This window comes from Eretmochelys imbricata, chromosome 1 (genome assembly GCF_965152235.1).
Source record: "Eretmochelys imbricata isolate rEreImb1 chromosome 1, rEreImb1.hap1, whole genome shotgun sequence".
Taxonomy (NCBI): domain Eukaryota; kingdom Metazoa; phylum Chordata; order Testudines; family Cheloniidae; genus Eretmochelys; species Eretmochelys imbricata.
In genome coordinates, this window is record NC_135572.1 from 232556049 (window position 1) to 232573131 (window position 17083).

The following is a 17083-nucleotide window of genomic DNA, read 5'->3' on the forward strand; positions in this document are numbered from 1 at the left end:
AGCAGCAGTTCTAATTAATAAGTTAACACATTATTGGCTGAAGGGAAATGCACTTACATGGTCCCTCAGGAAGCGTTTGTGTTAATGAGATGGGTTTAGAGGCCATTGTAAGAAAACATACTTTCAACAACTGCCTTGTAAGTGTTTCCCGGGTTTCTAATTTTGCATTTGAGCATTGTGGGTCTGCTTTCAAGCATGAAATCATGTGTGTCTGTCAGATGATTAGTTGTTGTGGATCTGATGAAAAGTTAAAAATATGAAGTCTGACATTTACAATAGAACCTTTTATCCTTGTGTACGTATAATTTATGGATACAGTATAATTATGTGATGTGTCTTTTAAAAAGCTAAAAATTTCTTCAGCTACTAAAATGGAGCCATCTCTGGGGTGAAAAGTCAATAGCTGTGTTAACACTGCATGACAACTCAGAAGAGGAAGGGAAGAATACCATAGCTAATTGAAATTGCAGGGGAGGGAATAGGTGGGCATGAATTGGAGCTAATTCCCCAACTCTTGCTAGAAGTGCTCTGGGCACTTTATTTCAGAAAGATGCAGCAGAGATGCAGTTTCCAAATGTCTGGACTTGTGAACATTTACATGCTAGTGATTCTAGTTAAGCAGTAAATCACAACAGGCTGCATATTTTTGGGGCCTTTGTGCATTGTCAGGCTGAACGGACAGTGCCTTCATCCACCTCAGCGGTGTACCAGTAGCCCAGGAATGCAAACTTGTTAGAAAATAATGTTTACAAAGAATAATATATTTATAAAGAATATTTACAAATAAACAATGGTTACCTCAGTTGTTTTAAAGTAAAACCATACAAACGAAGAATACAGGATTATAATCAGTCAAATTTTACTTGAATCTAAAAAAATCAAATTTAATTTTAAAAATATTGCTCTTTTCTTGTGGAATGTTTTTTTAAAAAGTCTCATTAAGTTTTTTAAAATAAAGCTGAACTGTATCCACAATATTTCCTTAGAGCAAGCTTAAAGAGCTTTTTTAAGAGTAATTATGTAAGAAAAATAGAACTCTCAGTTCTATGTGACATAGTTTGTAAAAATATAGCAGAAATTCTCTAATCTTCGTGACTGATAAATGAATATACATGATAAAAATATCTATTCTATTAAAATATCTAGTGCTCCCAAAAATGAGGAAATAGCAAAACAAAATTGAGTTAAAAACATGGGACTGCCACTGTAATAGGTGCTTCTATCTGTAGTTCTTTCAGCATCCCTCATTCCTGAGCACGACATCCTATGCTATTTCCATCCCAAATTCCTCTTCAGCAGAGTCCTTTGACTCAAACTGAACTTTGAGGTAATTTTATGATGTGCACTGAAATGAGACCAACAGAATCATTTCACTTTCAACCAGTATTTCACCTTTGGTTTCCAAGGGTAAGGCTTTCATGTCCTGATTCCAGTCCAGCATCAAACCTCTTGTTCAGTTACAAAATTATACATTTTAAAAATGTATAATAAACTTAAGATTGAATATGCAGTATCTTAAGGCACTTTTTACCATGGAGACTTTAAGGAAGTATCACATGGCAGATGTAGCTTTAAAAAAAGGCAAAAGTAATGGAAATACTGTGTATCTATTTTTTTAAAAATGTTTTATATCCCCAAAATAATCTTTGTTTCCCCTCTTTTTGTCAGGTAATTAGCACTGTGTTTGAGCTATGATAATGATATATAAATAAAGCTGTTGGTGTATTGAGGAAAGACCTCTGTAAACCATGTTGGGGATTGGTCCTGCTTTGAGCTGGGGGTTGGATGAGATGACTTCCTGAGGTCCCTTTCAACCCTGATATTCTATGATTTAACTTTCTCAATTATTTTAAAATAAGCTTTTGTTACCTTGGCAGAAGAAGAAACCACATGATCCCTGGAGGAATTAGGGTATACTGGGCAGGTTTTTGGTGTTACCACTGTGTTGTTATTAAGTGCCTTGCTCTCTATTAGCTAGGGTGACCAGGTGTCCAGTTTTTGACCAGAACACCTGGTCAGAAAGGGATCCTGGTGGCTCCAGTCAATGCTGCTGACCGGGCCGTTGACTGTCTGGTTGGTGGTGCCGTGCAGTGGGGCTGGCAGGCTCCCTGCTAGCCTCTACGGATCCCGGGAGGCAGCCGGCATGTCCGGTTCCTAAGCTATAGGGTGGCCAGCCAGTGGGGTGCGCGTGATGCCCTGCCACCCCGCCTGCAGGTGCAGCTCCCATTGGCTAGGGTAGGGCAGGGGACAAACTAGCGTGCCTAGCAGGCAGCTATTGAGAGGTTGTGACACGCGCCTTTCCTGTTGCTGCTGGCCCTCTTCTCCACCTCATGCTCCTCCTGTGACTGGGCTCAAGCTGCAGCGCGTGCCCTGCGGCGAACTGCAGTCTGTCGCCCTATCGCCAACACCCAGAAGTTCGAGGTCTGTATCCCCGAGTGCTGGGAATGGGGCTTCACCCCCAATCCCCTCACTGCATCCCTCTGTCCCAACCCCACCGCACCTCCATCTCCCTCATTGCGTCCGTCCCATCCCAGCCCTGCCTCTCACACCTACCCATCCCAGCCCTCTGCCCCTTACAGTGCTCTCCCACCCATCCTCTCCACCTCCCAGAGTTGCCACCCCCATGTCCCTCACCCCCCACAGCTCTGCACCTCATTCATCTCCATATGCTGCTGCACTCCCATTATGTCCCTGTATACTTCTGTGCCCCCCATATCCTCATGCACCTATACCCTTCGGCCTCCCGCGGTCTCCTTCACTACCCCTTTTCATCCCCACCCTGCTCTCATCCTTGGTCTCTTTCCCTCCACCTTCCCCCATCTTTTCTCTTCCAGACCACCTTCCTCCCTTCCCGGCTGGGTGTCTCTGTGTAGGCAAGTGTATGCGTGCATGTATTGTATGTGTGTAAGAGAGTGTGTGGCTTTGTGTAGGGAGGGGTGTGTATTGCTGCATGTGTGTTTTACCTGTGTAAATAAAATTTGCGGCCTAACTCTTTGCTTTTGCTGGCTTGCGCACAGAAAAATTGATGACATAAAATATGTGTGTTCATTTCATAACCTTCGTCTAGCTACATTATAAACTTTGTTTCAGACTCGTGGTCTGTAGGCACTAAACAACAATTGTAATATTAAATAATGTGGAGGTATATGTGTTCGTGCATGATAAAGTTGTAGACATGAATACACGTGTGTATCTGCATGTAGGTGTAGGAGTCAGTTTCTACAGATTTATTTATATGGGTATCTGGACAAGTGTGCATTTCTGTGGTTGTGCTTTATGGATTTGTATTTGTATGTGTGGTCCTAATTTCACAGATAAAATTACAGTAACTTTAGCAAACAAAAAACATGGAGCTGGTTATGAAAAATGGGAAGGGGGAGGGAAACAATCATGACAACCTTTGTGAAATTTCAGGTTTTTAAAAATTACCCTTTTTGACTATTTTTCTGCCAGTTCTAGAATCCTGTAACAAATAACTTGAAATTAGCATAGTACCTCTGTCAAAACAATAAATTATGCCTGTTTGGGCCTTGCAGTGAAAATAAGCATATGAGCCAGGTGGGGGGATGGATTGAGCAGGGGGTGGGATCTCAGGGAAGGGGCAGGGCAGTGGGTGGGGGAAGGGTGTTCAGTTTTCTGGCATGAAAAAGTTGGCCACCATACTATTAGCTTTCCATATTCTCTAGAGCATTGGTATACAAACTTTTCCAGTCGCACTCCTCCCTTCCCCTTCTTACCATCAGTGGAATCTCTCTGTGGCCCCCCGGTCACCCCCCATTACTGCACAGCCAAGCAGCAGAGCTTGAGTTAAAGGCAGAGCTGGGAGCAGAACTGGGGATAGGGAGGAGCTTGGGCTAGGGGCTGAGCTGGTCTGAGAGGGAATGAGAGCAGAGCTGGGTTGGGGATGGAGCAGCGGACAGAGCTGGGCTGGGGGCAGAGTGGGGTTGGAAGCTTGGCGCTCTCTCCCTACCCCTATGGGGGCTGGCCCACGCCTGGGGGCAGAGCGGGTCTGAAAGCATGGCACTCTCTTTCCACCATGGATGTAGTTTGGGGATGGAAGCAGGGGGTCGTTGCTCCTCTCCCCTCTTCCCCCAAACTGCAAACCTTGGGCAGGCGCAGAATTTTGCCTTCCACGTGTGGCCTCGCTGGCCTGACTGGAGCTGCCCACCCAGTATAGAAGTCAAACTACTCCTATGCTCCTCACCTCCCAAGGGTGATGGCCCAGGCCTGGAGGCAGAGCAAGACTGCGGGGTTAAATGGGAGAACTGGTCTGGGGGTGGTGTGGGGCTGGAAGCGTGGCTCTTCCTGCCTGCTCCCTATGGGAGGTTAGCCCAAGACTTGCTGCATGGCGCCCGCACCCCTTTCCCTCCGAACATTCCTCCCCCATAATTTGGGGACCACTGTCATAGGATTTAGTTTGGCAGGGCCTGGGATTCTCATTGAAACTGTTTAACATCACACCCACCTACAAGCAAATAGCCCAAAATGTCAAGAGTCATGGATATATAACTGACATTTTTTAAGGATTATGGTATAATTAAATAACTTTGTAGACAGCTACTATGGGGACAGAATGGGTGAGGTAATACTTCTATTGAACCAACTTCTGTTGGTGAAAGAGGCAAACTTTTGAGCTTACAAAGAGTTCTTCAGGTCTGTAGACAGACAAATATTCTCTACAAGACAGAGTTTAACTTGTATTATACAAGTCTGTTGCTGTTATACGTTTTCTATTATACTTTTCATGTACTAAAAAGAATGACATTTTGGCATCTTCCCACCTATCACTGATATAGTAAAATACCTGTGCAAAACCTTTTTTTAGGGATTTAAAAAAAAAAAAACCCTGAAAATAATGGAATCTGTGACAAAAATGTAGCCATGAGCATTCATTCAAAACATATCCAGTATATAGTATCAGAGGTGTAATAGTTTTCAATAGGCTAATAACGAGCAAATGTAAATATGGGCCAGCAGTAACCCCTAAAGACTGTGTTCTTGATTTCATGGCTAGTCAGAAAACTTTAACCTCCAGATTGTAAATTGGATTTCTATTTCTTTAATATTCCGCTGTCACTTTAGAGTAATATGGCAAATTTGCCTCTTAGCTGTCCAAGACACTTATCTTGTTGCAAGCAAGGCCTGACCTGCCTGAAAGCCCAAACCATGGCAGTGTGGGATTATGGAGGCCCTGTGGTACAAAGGAAGGTGCCTCATCCACACCACGCAACAAGTAAAGCGAAATATTGCAGACTGGTGTTAGCGTTTTGAGCTGACAGGATTTTTGTGTGGGGGTGTGTGTGTGTGTGTGCACGTTTGTGTGCTTGTATGTTTTAATTGGTATGCTACTGAGAGGTTTTTGAGGAAATGTAGCTATGCTGAAATAGCGGAGACTTTTTTGTTTAAATCATTAACTGTGATTTCCTGGTTAGCAGGCCATCAATTTCATTACTTACATTCCTGATGTGGAATCCTTTGAGTGGGTCATGAATACTCAGATAAAAGTGGAATGTCCCTGTTTGGTGTAAATGAACTAAAATGTTGAACTTAATTTGCCCATTTCACCTTCTGTTGGATGATTGGGTAGGTTATTAAGGATTTGGTAAGGCAGCTCAGTTCAGTGGAAACACTCAACCATCCAAGTGGGATTTCTACACCATCAGATCAACCCATCTGGACAGAAGATTGCTCCCTCTTCACTCAGTTATCGGACAGGAGAGGTCAAGTGTTGTACATGAAGAACTATTTCTCACACAAATTGTATTGTAAGATTACTTGTTTTAATATGGGGTGTCTATATGCTATTTTGTTAGCATGTGGCAGTGGTGTGGATAACTTCATTTTTTTTCCCCTTTACGCTTTTGAAATTCAGTTGCAAAAAACCAAAACAATGATAGTTTTACTATCCTGGAACTGCTGGGAGATGGTAATATGTACAGGATCTTCATTTGAAAGGTGGAATTAAATGTACATAGGATAATTCTTACTCTCTACCACTGAGATTGGCCCCTACAACATGGAACATGAAGAGAAGAGACTTTAGGGATAAAGACCTTCCATGACTAGTGGACCCAACTACTGTACCTTCTGTCCATGTGCTGCATATTGCTGATATAGAAATGTTGACCAAGATTTTTAAACAATGATTATTGATTATGGGTACCTCAGTTTTGGATGCTGCATCATGTACGTTATGCCTTTATTATCTCAGTCTGCAGTTCCATTGCTCAGTTTTTGAGACCTATAATTTTAGCTCAGAACAGTATTGACTCTGTTTCAGTAGTGTTACTAGACAGCCCTTTATGTTCTGTGTTGTGGAAATGATGAACTGAAACAAAACGTTGCTTTAGCTGACTGAAATTTTTTGATTTTTGCAGTATTATACCATGCTGGAAGCCATTAGTGTATACTAATAAGTTCTGTATGTAATATGGATAGAAGAATGAAGTTCTTGGTGCTGTGGAGATGGAATATAAACAGCTGAGAGAAATACAATGGCTGAAAGCACCCCATATGTTCTGGGTTTATTGAAATACAGTTTTCAGGTAGAATGGGTTTCCTCTTTAATGTAAAGAGGAAATAATGGATTTACTGAGGCATGAAAGCTTAGTTAGAATAAGGAGGTATGGATGATCCACAGTGTTAGATTTAGTATAATGCAGCATCCTTTGGTCTAATTGTTTGCTCTTTTAAGTTTTGGAAAAATCCCATCTTTATTCTCTGTTTTAGTTGGTGCATTTTTTTTTAAAGGAAGTCTGTAAATGTTTTTCATCTTAAATTGAATATGTTCTTGGATTTGGGAGTTGGCAGCATATTGTACAGGATTTTAGGGAAATGCCAACCTATCAAGAATAGGGATGTATAACTGGCCACTTCCTACACGTTTACAGTTTGGACTTTTGTCATGCGTAGGAAAAATGTTTGTACTCAATATGGTGACCTAATAAAACCAAAAAACAATCATTCCACAACAGGGCAAGAATTTTGGTTGCTCTTAATATACAATAGGTAAATGCTTGGCCATCAATCTTTTTTTATTCACTCAGTTTGTTTTAAATGTGTATAGCCACATATAGTAAGTGTTTAGTCCTTTCTCTTCCTGCTTTCTCACAAAGTATTATATAGGCATCTTAAACAACAGTATAAATGCAAATACATTTAACTTGAACTAAATTTTCTTCATGCAATAGCAGACTTCTTGGTAAAATCTGTTTTTAATTTTACTGATTACCATGCTGATAATATAACTGGCTATAGTCAGGAAACAGTGATACATAGCACAAGAGAGATTCATCTTGACAGAGATGCACTGTCTCTTCTCCCACTACTAAAACAGTGTATATAGTTTGTAAATGTTTTTAAAGTAAGGTGCGAAGGGTGGATAAAAAGGTGATTTTTAAAAAAATGATGTTTTTAATTGGACTTTTAAAAAGTTTAAATACAGGCTTATTTTTTTTTAAATAAACCTATTTACAATTAAATTGGAGATTTTGTGGTAAGGCCTACTGTAATCTATTACAGTAATTTTAAAATTTAAATTAAAAAAATATTAAGTAGTACATGTTTGCTGCCAAATGTTAAAGGAAGTCAAACCACTGAGCTGGTGGAAGTCACTGGCTGAGCGCTTGGAACCAGAGTTAGTTGAAGTGCTAAAATGGCTTTTAGTAGCAATAGCCTCTTCTGTAGGTTCAGAGGGAATATTTTCTTCATTTCTGTTTATTCAGCTATTTCAGTGCAGTGACTAGATCATTCAGAATTAAGAAACAAATGGGAGTTGAAAAAACAGAAAAGTTTATTTCCTCCTCCAATCTGTGTATTAAAAACTAGGTTTGAGAAGATGAGATCTACTAGTTCTAAAATTCTGAAGCACAATGGTGACCAGGAAAAGTCAGTTCAGTTAGTTAACTGGAGATGTTACTTCCTTTCTCAATAAATCGATTAGTTTTAAATGCAAAACATATTTTGATACCCCTCCTTTATTTAACCAAATTAAAGTTATTTTAAAATGCTGGTTTTGTGCATTTTTAATTGTTTGAATTTCCCTCCAAATAGAGCTTGTCACAAATCACAAGTAAAAAAAATTAATCACCTCGTAAATAAGAAATGCTTCACACCATTTTCTGACAATATAAAAATGTAAACATTAAGAATTAAGACAAATTAAGAATCTGAATATGTGTAAATTAGACTAAATAAATGTCTATAGATGTGGTAGGGCCTCCTGGTTAGCAAAAAGAGAGACTAGATTTACTGTAATGGCTATATTTAGTTGAGGATCATCATGTTTTAATGATCACCAACCAATGAAAATTAACCTTCTTTTAGGAAAATAACTAAAAAGTACAAATGCAAAGCAAGCTTAAAAATCAGTGATTCAGATCAGGGTTTCCTGCTTGCTAATTTAAATCATGATTAAAATAGGTGATTTTAATTAATCCATCCTGAAACTACCTCCGGCTTTTGAAGTTTAATTCTGTGGTTACATTTTTCATGTTAATTTTGACTGAACCTCCAGTTATTCTCTATAAATATTTTTATCTGATGATTATGTGTTGATTAAGAAATCTCCATGAGGTCTACAGGGCTAATAAAACTGCTCTCTTATCCCCAACTCTCCTGCTCTTATTTCTATTGATACCTGTGACTAGAAGTAGTAATTTAGCTATGACAGTAATTTGACTATGCCTATGAAACTGTAAGCCTTTGAGGAAACTGAATAGCTTGGTAGAATGATAATGGGATATACAATATCTTGCCTTCACATCACTTGTTCAAATTGAGCATGGGCTGATAATTTAATGATTGAAAGTAGTTGCCACCGGCCATCTGTCAGAGATCTTGTCAATCCAGTTACACCACCTACCTCATAATTGGTGCCCTTTTTGGCAGTCTTACCAGAGGGGTGGAGACCCTATTCCCCTTTTACCCTTAAGTGGGGTTCATTTGCATTAGTGGTTAAGCACACTGGCAGGACTGTTGTGGGAAGCTTGCACTGCTGTTACCCGTACTCAGCAGTTAACTATACAACAACACTCTCCAGTACTGTCACTCTGGCACCTTTCATAATTAGTAAATCAAGATGAAAATTATTCCTCTCCAGTTTCTCCCCTTCCTCCCCACCAAACCCTTTCAGCCCTTAATGCAGATCATACTTAAAATTGCTTTATAGCAGCCCGAGAGGGAGTATTGCTTCTTTTATTTTACTTCTCTTCCTTTCCCTGCTTTCTGTGGTTCTACTCTCCTCCCTCCCATCCCTCTCCACGAAAGAAAGAAAGAGCGAGAGAAAGAAAAAGCTCCCATTGATTAGAATCTAGAGCTGGCAGATTTAGGAAGGTCCGTTTAGTGAAGCTCAACTTCATTGCTGATGCAAATTGTGTAGCCACTCTTGAGCAAACTTGCTAATATGGCCCATAAAACATGTTTAGAGAGAATAAAATGCCAGTTAGATTAGGTGATTGAAAATGAACTATCACCACATCTCCTAATTGCTGTCCAGAAAACTACATGAAGTGGAGCATAGTGTTATATTATTACTTAGCTTAATGAAGTACCAGAAACCAGTACCTGTGTACTTAGGTTTAAAGACTTTTTCACCATGACCTGTCCTTTTATCTACAGAAAAAAATAACACACATTTAAGTATAATCACATAATTGATAGAGCAATCAAGTGTGGTAGCTTCCTAGTCTTTATGAACCTTTCCAGATAGGGTCAGGCTCAGATAAGGATCACAAATCACTTTATGCACTGCATGTTAAGGGTTAGATTTTCAAAAGTGCTTTGCACCCAGCATCTTCCGTTGTTCTCAATGACATATTTTCTTTGAGGGCTCTTGGGACCTGAGAACGTTTAAAAATCTGGGCACTTTATTTTGGTGCCTAAATGGGAACTGAGCTCTCTTGAAAAATATGGCTTGAGTTGTAGGTGCGCACTAAGGGCTCTTGAAAAATTTGACCTTGGGTATTCAGAGCAGTGTGGGGTTTTGTTGTTGTTTTGGGTTTTTTTGGGGGGGAGGGGTGTTGGTAGTCAGTGAGACCTTGGAATTCTGCTGTTTTAATGATCATGTTAAAAGACTTGGACAAATTATGACCCTGTTAAAACTTGTCTAATTACGCAAACTTGAAAGCTTTTTAATGGCTATTTGGCATATATTTTTTTAAAACTCCATTATTCTGGGAGTTCCAGTAGGTCAAGCTTCATTGTCACAATGTTGGATTTCAACTGAAACCTACATTATAATAGTGTCTCACAATGTGTGAACTTGAGTTTCCTCATTTTAATTAGGTGCTAATAAATACCTGTCTGACCCAGATGGAGGCATGTAAAAGAGCAGTTATGGTTTGATATCCGAGATCCTATTGCAAAATGTAAGGAAATAGAAGATTTTATTTAGTGTGGTGTTGGAACATAAACATGACCATTAAATGAATCAATGTGTTTTTCTAGCAAATTGAAAAGAGTAGCAGTTTTTAAAAGACAGTTTATCAATAATTGAATGTGCTAGAGTGAAGTACTAGAAATTGCAATGTCCTTTATCCAAAGAGCCACTGGTCCAGGACATGTTCATACTTCACAATACTGTCCTGCTGCTATGCTTTTTTAACACTGATCAGAAAAGTGAGAATATTGTTGTCCCTCAGTCAGTTGTTGACTCCTGTCTAGGAGGGAGTGTGTGGATATTTCTTCAACAAGTTATGCAACCAGCAACTCCTTTCCACTCAAGAAAAGACTGAAATGAGGGTGGTTGGTCATTGTACATCTTACAAATCCTGATCCCAAAGAAACTGAGCCTGTACCTCAAGCTCTAACCTTTGGTCAGGAATGTGTCTCCAGAATTCATGGGAAGTGGGGTTCCATAACTATCTTTTAGAATGTCTGCTTTACTTTAGTAGTCCTCTTAAATAAATGCAGCTTGCCAAAATGAGTTTGACCTGTGCCAGCAACTGAATGTCTAGTGGAAATGTATATCAATTTCTGTTGTTAAGTCCTACTTCATCCATTTTCTAAGCAGAAGCTAGATAGTGGCACCAAGGAAGGAAGGAATGGCAAAAGCGCAGAGGTATTAAAAATTGACAACATTCAGAACAGAAGAACACTGGGTAAAGGGGGTGTTCGGAAGTCAGCTACAGTGTTTCGTATGTGTGAGGTAGAACATGCTGCTTTTGGGGTGAGGGAGAAAGACTGCAAAATACTCAGCTTTAATCCCATGAGGCCAGATTCATTGATGACTGATTTCAGCATAGCAGTAATCTGAACATGTTGTCTTCCACAATGTTTGTACTTCATTTTGGGGATAGGTAAGGACCGCATAAAAGGGGTGAGAAGAGATGTCATAGCAATGTGGCCAATAGATGACTCTTAATGGCCCTGCTTTTAATAAATATTAAAACAATCTAGTGAAATAAATGATGATAAATAGAACTCTGGTATTTAAACACTTTGTAATATTTAAATTTTTGATACGATAGCTGTTCTTCTAATGGTTGAAAATAATAGTAAACCTAGAAGAGATGGTTGGCCCCGGGGCTTGGTAATAGATCACAAACCCTTTCAGTTCTAAATCTGTGTCAAGGTTGGAAGTGACTTGAATTATTTATTGGTTGTTTGGCATGTGTGAAATGAAATGTGTAATCTCAGTATAACTCTCTAATGTTTGTGCAGCACTCTGAAAAGGTAACTACTCCTTGGCACTTTTATAGTGCTTTGTTAGTGGAGCTGTATACCCCGAACAGCTGGCATCTGTTGGCATTCTGGCGTCAACAGATTGGCCAATAGAAAGTGAATTGCCCTCTGTTGCTAATGCGCTTTCCCATGGATAAACAGGAGACTTTGTTCAGCAGTGCTGTCAGTGTAACACCTTTTCATAGATATTATACTATTTAAGTGTAAAATTTAAAACAAAAGTGTACTTTTAATTATATGTGAACATGTGTTTTCCTCCTTATACCCTATTAGGCAAGCAGTGGTTAAAGGTTCTCTTCCACATCCTTTTGCTTTGACTTTGTTTGGGGACACATTGTACTGGACTGACTGGAACACTCATTCTATTTTGGCTTGCAACAAATATTCTGGGGAGGACCTGCGTGAAATACATTCCAACATTTTCTCTCCCATGGATATCCATGTTTTCAGTCAACAGAGGCAGCCAAATGGTAAGGAGTCTTGGTTTCTTTTCTAGCTGCAGGTTGGAACTGATCTGTAGAAGTCTGATATGCCTTTCTGTTTGGGGACAAGAGGAAATTACGTGAGAGCTGGATGGCTACATTTGCTTTATGATGCAAAGTTTCCAAAGCAGGGGACTTGGGAATAGACCTAAAGGGACACTGAGTATTCTTTACGTTGTTCTTTAACATTAATAAAACATCTCACCCCTCCTCCTCCTCTTGCCTGCCATAGTGATGCTGTGCAGCGTTCCTTTTTATTTATTTATTTTTAAGGGGGCCATGTGCTGGAGATTTAAACAATAGGGGACTTACTTTTTCTCTCTCTTGAGCATTACCTGAGAAGTCCATGTTCCTGAATGGAAACTATTGTTAATGTGGCTAATGGTGTTAAACATGACTAGCTCTGTAGGATAACCACCATCTTAACCTTTTAGTGAATTTATCTTGCTTGCATTTTGTATTTTTGTACATGCCGCTGCTTGTTTTGGTGCTGAGCAGTTTGTGAAACTGATAAGAGCACAGATGAAACAAGAATCCTATGTAGAGCCAAATGCCACATTTTCAAGAAAGGAAATATGCAATGTCTTTGCAGTTGGGTACAATAATTATCCACTCTTAATGCTTGGAATTAACTTTTACTTGTTCTGTGTTTATTATTTCCTCCTTCATCCACTTTCCGAACACAGACTCTTAAAAAAGCCTTGTGCCTCCTGGCACATGAGAGGAGGTCATTTGTTATCAAAAATATTAATCTGTGTGATTTATGTTCAACAGCTACAAACCCATGTGGAAGTAATAATGGTGGCTGCTCCCACTTGTGTTTGATGTCTCCTATCAAGCCTTCTTATCAGTGTGCTTGTCCCACTGGTGTGAAACTCCTTGAGAATGGAAAGAACTGCAAAGATGGTAGGCTTTGTTTTTGAAAGATTATTTTGGAATAAACTTGATGTAGTTTCTGGAAGAAAGGTGTTTGTCCATTTAATTGGATAAAGCATATGAAGGGGCTCGTGGGTTGGAAATATTATTATGGGAAATAATAGGATAGAATGATTTATGCTTTTCCAATACAGATGTAAATTATAGGGAATGTTCCCTGAAGACTTGCACATACATGGAAAACTTCTAATTGTGTTCTGTTAATATGTTCATCTCTCTACTTTTAAAAAGAGAAGGCATGGTCTCATGGCTAAAGAATAGGTACTGGAGACCAGATTTGGGGTCTAGTCCCAGCACCACCACTGATTGACTATATGGCATTGGGCAAGCATTTTGAGCCTTGGTTTCCTCATCTCTTAAAAAAGGAGGTAACAACTACCTCATATATTGCTTCTTAGGGCAGGTCTACACCTAAAACGCTGCATAGGTGCAGCTGAACCACTGTCATGCTGAAGCGAAGATGCTCCTATGATGATGGGAGAGCTGCTCCCATCGGTACAGTTAATCCACCTCCTTGAGAGGTGGGAGCTATATTGACGGAGAAGCTCTCCCCTTTGTATGCCAGGGGTTAGGTTGGTATAACTCTGTCGCTCAGGGGTGTGGACTTTTCGAACCCCTGAGCAACACAGTTCTACTGATGTAAGTCTGTAGTGTATACCTGACCTCAGTGAATTAATGTCTGTAAAGCACTTCTGTTGTTATTGTACATTAAATATTTTCATCCCTTCTTTGAGATCCAACCAAGCAAAATCTCTCTTTAATGCTGCCACTTATCCTACCCCATTCATACCTAACATCATAGGCTGAAACTTTCAGATCATGTGCTTAAAGTTAGGCACTTGAATCTGTATTTAGGCACTAAAATAAGTGTGGCATTATTTCCAGAGGTGTTGAGCACCCAGAGGTCTAGCTGACTTGTTAGGGAAATATGACTGCTCAACACCCCTCCCTGTAAATCAAGTGATGTTTACTGAAGTGCCTAAATATAGATTCAGGTGCCTAACTTTAGGCACTCAAGTTTGAAAATCTAAATAATTTTTAACATTGGATCGGATTGCTATAATGATCCTGATGTCAAACAGCTGAAGAATAAGTATCAGGATCAAATTAACTCTTGTAAAACAAAGAACCTTTTTTCATGCAGACTCTCTCCCTACTGAAAAGGTAGCGGGGGGGAACCCATAAAATGATACAGGCAGAATTAATTTTAAATAGAATAATTTGAAAAAAAGTTTTTTTATTTTATTAATGTACCCTTTTATATTTAATTTAAGACATTTACTAGGACTTGTCAGCTGCTCTTCAGTGTTTCCTCTTATCTCCTCCTATTTCACTCCTCCTGATTGTTTAACATGGCTAGTTGTGTCCGTGAGAACCTTATTAAAATAAATTGCCTCTTGTACATAGAAGAGCAAAAAAGCATAAAGATTCTAAAGCAGCCTTGCAAAATTGTCATGAGGAATTGCCAGCCCATGCAAAAAATTTACTTTCCCATCCTTACCATGATGAACAAGCTAATGTTTTTATTACCTGTCAAAATAATTTATCTGAGGCATGTAGATGAAGAGTATTTATTTTCATAAATAAAAATTTCAAATAATGATTTAAACTCTGATATCAGATTCTGGGTATTCACAGCCATAAAATATATCAGCTTATTTCTTTGCCTGGTTCATGATGAATCAATTTTTATTCCATTCTCTCCATAAGAACATGAGATACTGAACCATTAGTGTGCTCCTGTTCAGACATACAGCATAGCTCTTCATATATCAGTGATTTTATTTACTAAGAATCACTTTAAAGCATTGTGCGAGCGATATGTAGAGTATATGCAACAGAGACTTAGATGATCATATCAATATCAATTTGTGTGTCCCTCCTGTTCTCTGCCTGTGGCACACAATAGTTTAGTCTCCTGAGGGCTATAATACTTTGATCTAATTATGGTTGTTTGGTGTGGAGGCGGCTGGGTGGTGTTTTGTGGCCTCTGATATACAGGAGATCAGATGAGATGATCTGGTGGTCACTCTGGTCTTAAACTCTATGACTCTGCCTGACTCTCTGAATGATCCAAAATAACAAGCCCACCTTTTAAGAGGTGGAATGGAAATTAAAAATGGAAAATCCATTTCCTTAGTCAATATGTGCTGTATACCCCACTGCTAAACAGGATTAGAGTAGTCAGTGCAAAACAAAGTAAAAATATATACACCTCAAGCCTTGTTTCACATTCTAGGATGTCTCGCTGTGCTTACCTAATGCCCCAGTACGCATCATTCTGGTAAATCACAGCTGCTAAGAGACTTTTGCTGGGGGAGGATAGGACCAAAGGGAACCAGGGAAGGCCTGTGTGTGGGGTATGATCCAGCTTTCAAAGTTGTTATGCTTTGCTCAGAGATTATATAATAATTAAAAAAAAAAAGTATCTTTGACAATTGTGCTCCTTCTTTGAGGTGGCGAAGGTGACAGAGACTTGGGGCTGCTGTGGGTGAGGGAGGCAGGACTTTCCTGAGCCCTACAGGGCCAGCTCCAAGTTGCATTCGATTGCTTTTGGTAGTTGTGAAATGTCAAAATTGTGAATTTTGTGGGGCATTGCAGTTAAAAAGAGCAGGCCAGCAGGACTCCCAAGGATCTAAAAGAAGTAAATCTGTTCTTGTTTATGTGTGTAGACTTTCTCTTGTAGGCTGCTTACTGATATTAGTGAAATAAATTGATTTTCCATTTTTACTCTGCAGTTGGCCTGTTAAATGTGTCTGTCCTGGAAAAAGTGAAACTGAACACAGTGAATTAAAAAAATCAATTTTTCCCTGTGAGCCAGATAAATTCAGTAAATTTCAGTTGTGCTGAAAGAACCAAAGAAAGCTGAATAATTAAAGTTTCAGATGAGGTTTTGAAATGTAACATGTTTTTGACTTTGCTGGGAAAAAAGATGATTTCCAGGTAAAGAGCAGTGAAAATGAGGAGAGAGACAATGCCTCTTTCTTTCAAGGCAATTTTATCTTCTAGTGGTGGTCTGAGCAAAAATCATGATAGCTCTGAAACTAAATAATAAATTGTTTCATACTGAAAGGAATACCTCTGAGAGGCAGAGATCCTTATTTTTCTGGAATGTTAGATTAGCGCGCTGGCCAGAACAGGAAAGATTTGGAGGGTGATTATTGTGTGCATGTTTGCAGTGGTTTGGCATTGACAGATGAACCTTGCAGCCAAAGGTGAGGCTGGCTGACCCTCCTTGAGCAGTTTCCATGACAACTAGCATTTTTGAATAGTTTCAGTTTATAGCAAAGTGTGTTTTCTAGTGTTTTGGGTTTTTTTAAATCGCACCTTAGAGGAACTTCATTTTTTCTGACTATTCAGAACAATACCTTTTTCTTTTTTTTCCCCTTTCCTGTTTTGGGTAGATTCCATAAACTTCTCTCCAAAGTATTTTAGGAAGGGTTGATGTATGAGCTGGGATAAAGTTAATTATTCTCCTCATGACTAATTAATTATACTGACTGCTCAGTCACTTTTAATTTCCACTCCCCTTCCAAAAGAAAACAGTTATGTAATTGGGACTTTGGCTTACTTCCAATGCTAACACTCCTCCAACATCTGGGTGAAAGTTCAAAAATCCCTATTACTCAAAGAAAAGAGAGGGAGAATGACCAGTTTGCCAGCCAGCAGTTCCTCAGTCGATATGTCCAAGGCTAACTGAGCTATTTTGAGCATGCAACTGCTACAGCCAGTATACTTTACTTACATTGTCATTGAACTACTGATACTTTAGCTTGCTGTTCTGTAAAGCACTTTGGGGTGTTTTTCAGTATGACATGCATCCATATGAACCTAATTTTATTGACACTCTGGCTGTATATATGCTGTTTGATTGACATTTCTTTTTGTTTAATGGTAAAATTTGAGTTTGTTTTTAGAGGCCTACTGCGTTCTTGTTTATCTTGGGAAGATCTCCCCATTCGTTCACTTGCACTCTGTGTCCT

At 39.4% G+C, this 17083-nt stretch overlaps 1 protein-coding gene across 6 annotated transcripts in view; it reads left to right on the plus strand.

Moving 5' to 3' along the window:
- LRP6 (LDL receptor related protein 6) overlaps positions 1–17083 on the plus strand; it is a 189082-nt gene that overhangs the window by 96475 nt on the left and 75524 nt on the right. For all 6 annotated transcript variants that reach the window (XM_077807430.1, XM_077807426.1, XM_077807427.1 and 3 more), the window contains exons 3-4: positions 11956–12152; positions 12939–13070. In XM_077807430.1, the coding sequence (XP_077663556.1) occupies positions 11956–12152; positions 12939–13070 (329 nt within the window). The remainder of the gene's footprint in view (positions 1–11955; positions 12153–12938; positions 13071–17083) is intronic.